At 29.9% G+C, this 4513-nt stretch overlaps 1 protein-coding gene across 1 annotated transcript; it reads right to left on the bottom strand.

Moving 5' to 3' along the window:
• Positions 1 to 368: 368 nt before the first annotated feature.
• LOC108576606 (protein-glutamate O-methyltransferase-like) lies at positions 369 to 2493 on the bottom strand. The gene is made up of 7 exons (XM_017939626.1): positions 2418 to 2493; positions 2176 to 2340; positions 1924 to 2028; positions 1592 to 1839; positions 1298 to 1483; positions 828 to 1227; positions 369 to 755 (listed from the first exon to the last, which is right to left on the bottom strand). Exons 2-7 carry the CDS (start codon positions 2263 to 2265, stop codon positions 396 to 398), a joined length of 1389 nt encoding a protein of 462 aa, XP_017795115.1. The 5' UTR covers positions 2266 to 2340; positions 2418 to 2493; the 3' UTR covers positions 369 to 395.
• Between the last annotated feature and the right edge of the window lie 2020 nt (positions 2494 to 4513).

Here is a 4513-nt window from a genome sequence, read left to right as displayed (position 1 = left end):
GTTTGTGGTGTGAAAATTTTGATTACAGACTATAGTACCATAGTATAAAATGTATGTACATAGAAATTTTTGTAAAACAACTAAACAAAAAGAAAATTACTGAAATAGTAATATAATAGAATATTTTTTCATCATTACTTTCATAACTTAAATCACATACTATACAATTTTAGAAACATATTTTATAAGTACTGTAACAATTAAAATATAGATGTAAGATTTATAATTATGAATTGCTAAGCTACATATGTGCAGTCAATTATGTACATTGAACATACTATAACTGAAGTGCAGCAGTATTGTGAACAGTATACACATGATACAAAATACATGTAACAGCTTATTGAAATTTGTTTATAATTCAGTGTTCTGAATACTCCATAAGTTACAGAATTTTAACACACTTTATCAGAACATTGACAAGTTCCAGCTAAAGTTGTTTGAATGAGACCATATTCTCCTGTGAACATCCAATTTTCATCTTTCTTAAATAATTCCTCTGCTACACCAGTTGATAAACCAACACAAACATCTGATTTTACTGTTCTCAAACTTAAGACATTTGTTGGTTGAAAACCTCTTAATGCTTGTGTAAATTGTGTTGTATATTCCCAATTTATATCACCCAGCAACTTTCTATAATTTAAATCACCTTTGAATATTGCTAACTTAGCTTCTGATAATTTTGCATATAACACTGGATTTTGTTCTTTCATCTCTGCAAAATCGTAAGGTCCTGTCCAGTATGGTTCTTCCTAAATAAAATGTGCATAAAAGATAAGTTTTGTTATCATTATTTTGCTGAAATTGTATAAAGTAAAGTATACCTCAATAGTCCATATATTGTTCTTCAAGTAATTACTTGATAATTTAGCTAATTCTTGTAAGTCTTCATTTGGTGAATTTTTCATGTACTCTAGAGTCCAGTAAAAGTCATTTATTGTTGTGTCACTAACAAACCACGGATAACGTTTTACATAAAACCTTATTTTTCCAGCAAGTTTACTAGCAAGTAGAAATACAGCTAAGCATAAATCAGTAAAAAGTTCATATCCTGCATTATCAAATATCATATCTACAATATCTGCATTACTGTTTCTCTTTCTGAGTAAATTCCAGACAAAATCTGAGTTATTTACAAGAATGTTTTTATCTAATGATTTTAGTACTTCAATAGGATTACTACTCTGACCAACTTCTGCTCCTGCAGTTAGGGATAAATCACATCTACAAAGAACTTATATTAGTAAATTTGTTAGAGTTATAAAAATACAAAAATAATTTAAATTTAACATACTTGTTGCCCCAAAGATTAATTTTAAAAAATTTTAGAAGTTCTTCTTTGGTTTCAACTATTGATAGATTCTCTGCTCTATGTATAAGGTTCATAGTATAATTACAAAGTGCTTCTATGCTAGTTAATGAATTTGTAAATGCACTCTGTTTCTGTTGTTCAAAAGGATCATAGTTTTTCATATGTTTCCTGAAAATTAAAAACAAATTAAATTGGAATGTTTTTGATTTTGGTGAATATATATATAGTGATTTTTATTTAGATATTATTAGTCTTTGATTATCTTCTAAAACTTACATAAGAGCAAGTTCTTGTGCAAGAACTCTATACATATAGCATTCACAGTGCAACCAAACAGTATTAAACCATGTTGGTGTTTCACCCTCTATTTCAGTTCTTTTTAGTAAATATTTATTCCATTCTTCAGCATCATTATCCTTATCATCAGCTAACAACCGTAGAGGCTTTAAAGTTTTATTTGTTGCAATTTCACTTTTTAATCTACTAATGAATCCTGTTATTTGTTTAACTTCTTCTGTGGCTAACTATGATATTGAAGAAGTACAGATGTTAAATATACATTGTTGAATTGTAATAACTATATGTTTACAAATACATATGTATTTCACCTCTCCATATTTGTCAGCAATGTTTTCTTTATTACGGCTGAGAGTATCAATTATTTTAGTTAGAATTACTGGTAATCTATCCTTGATTGTTATATAAGCAAAGCTAACTGTGACAATAAATGAAAATTAAAGCACAGTTGATATTAAAATTAGTATTATTCCACTGTCACTTTAACATTATGTAAAATAATAAATATACTTTCAAATAGTTAATTTACAATTGTTAGGTTAACTGAAAATAAATATTATTTACCGTTTATAGATTCCTGATAAAGGTACGCCAAAGGGTGTTTGTATATCCTGTAGGTCTCTAATGTCTATCGAATCTGACCTCTGGTTCATGATCTCAGTTTCCAAATTCGCTATTACTATTTGACTACAATAGATCACAATTAACTGGTGAATACAATGTGAAACCTGAAATGAACAAAAGCCGTCAGTCTGATATTCGTTCACGATTTCGCTTATGTAATTAAATGAACATTGCTATTTACCGCGTGTTACTGTTTTTTTAAATTTCTTATGTCCGTATTGTTTTACTTTTGGAATATTCCACAGCAGCTTCTAGACTACGATCTGCAAACGATGAATGAAGCATTACTATATAGAATATGATTGTAAGCACGTGTTTTGCGCGTGCGTGTTTGTGCCCATCATCATTCAACACAACAATATTACTATAATCTCTTGCTGACAGTCAACTATAAAATTGTTTTCCTGTTTAATAACATATAAAAATAATTTTATCGCTTAAATGATAAATTATAAAATGATATTCACGAGTATCTTGATAATTCGCGTACAGCATATGATTCAAATATAAATAACACTTGAATACTTCATGAATACTTTTAAGTCATAACTCACTGATGAGTATGCATATCAAATAATTAAAATTTATGTGGTATATTCAATATATGTAACTGGAATAACAGAAAAACAGTTGTTTTAGTTAGCCAGTTAGAATTTCAATAATAAATAAACAGATTTCTACGCGATTTAATGATAAATATAAATTTGATTCATCTAACATGCAAGAGTTGATAAGTATCGTCTGACATATGTAATTTTGTTTTTGAAGTGAAAAGCGACAGAATATAAATTACTCTTCCGGAATCCATGAATAAATGTATCCTCCGTAGTATCCGCCAGTACACAGATTTATCAGTGCAAAATGTAGAAGTGGAGACTGATAAGATAGAACATCGATGTGATGCTCATGTAAATAAGCAATCTTATCGTGATTTTCAGAAATAGCATCAGGGTTTGTTATATACTGAGTTCGATTTCCGATTGGTAGAGGCTTGATTTTATCCTAATAATATTTCACCTTGTATACCGTCGAATATACATATATCATGTTGACTCTCTGAAGTTGTTTAAGATTAAAAGTAATGTCAGTTACCGACTGTCTATCTTCTGATTAATTACAGAAACATACGCGAGGTTGCGCATCGATGTCATGTTTCGGACATATTTGTACGAAAGATTCAAAGGATCATTTGATTATTTTATAACATGTCTGAAAATATTAAATAAATGTGGCAACTTTAGATCTTCTCTTTTTCTTACATTTTACTCATTTGTGGTAATAAAAATTACTTTACTGTATTATGAAATTTCGAATCTTCAAATTCTATACACTTCATTATTTTTGAGGCTATGTTACTAATTTCTGCTTTAAGATTTAAACTTTTCCGAGAGCAAATCTGTATCGTATATATTCAATAATGTTTTCCAAATTTTTATCATTGTTTTCTTCAATTTGTTTTTGCAAAGAATAGTCAATTTTATATTGTAACAGTGTATGCAAGTTTAATTTGTTAAATTCGATATTTCCAATGATCCGCCGAGCATATTTTCAAGATTTCCACGGTATACTTTCACGAGAACGTTCTCGGATCTCCGAGCAAAGGGCTAATCTTTGTCTGCGCCGCTCTTCTACATTCTTTCTTATAATAGTTACACGCGAATCTGCATTTTAAGCTCTTCCATAACGACCTACCAAGTTGCATTAGCGTCAGTTGTTCCCGCAGTTTTGTCGAAGTTCAGTCTGCAGGCAGAAATTGATACCGAGAAAGACGTGGACTAAGAAGCTCGAAATTATTTCATCTTCTTGCGTTTGGTGCAGTTTTTGCTTACGTCTAGAGAAACAGCAAACTAAAGCGATAATTCAGCTACAGGTGTTTCAGACTTTATTAAATTTCATATTAAGAAGAACGAGGGTGGAATGGATGTGCATTCATTTTCTAAGCAGTCGAGTTGTCTCTAGTGGTTTTACAACAGCACAAAAAGTATTTTAATCCTTTAGTGACCAAATTCCTTTTCTAAAGAATTTCTAATTTATCTATCGATCATTGAGGTTGTAATGAATAATAAATTGAGATCAATTTTTGTTCGAGTATTCAAGTGGAACATATGTGCCCCATTGGTCACGAAAAGGTTAAGGTACTTAACCTAATTCTTCTGGTTTTAACCCCTTGATTTATGATTTCTTTCGCTGACTATGCATTTAAGCGTTAGATGTTTACTGGTTTAGTATTGATTAGTGAAGAAAAGCTAATGTATTGTAGGTTAATTATATTTGGTA

The sequence above is a fragment of the Habropoda laboriosa genome, unplaced genomic scaffold (assembly GCF_001263275.1).
Source record: "Habropoda laboriosa isolate 0110345459 unplaced genomic scaffold, ASM126327v1 scaffold385, whole genome shotgun sequence".
In the NCBI taxonomy this organism is placed as follows: domain Eukaryota; kingdom Metazoa; phylum Arthropoda; class Insecta; order Hymenoptera; family Apidae; genus Habropoda; species Habropoda laboriosa.
Note: the sequence above shows the minus strand (reverse complement) of the source record. Positions and strands in the feature narration are given on the sequence as shown.

Coding starts and splice junctions, on each gene's coding strand:
- LOC108576606 (XM_017939626.1), bottom strand. CDS start 2,265: ATGAACCAGAGGTCAGATTCGATAGACATTAGAGACCTACAGGATATA. Junction 2,029..2,175: donor TATCAGGAATCTATAAACGG/TAAATAATATTT, acceptor ATTGTCACAGTT/AGCTTTGCTTATATAACAAT. Junction 1,840..1,923: donor TTGCTGACAAATATGGAGAG/GTGAAATACATA, acceptor TCAATATCATAG/TTAGCCACAGAAGAAGTTAA.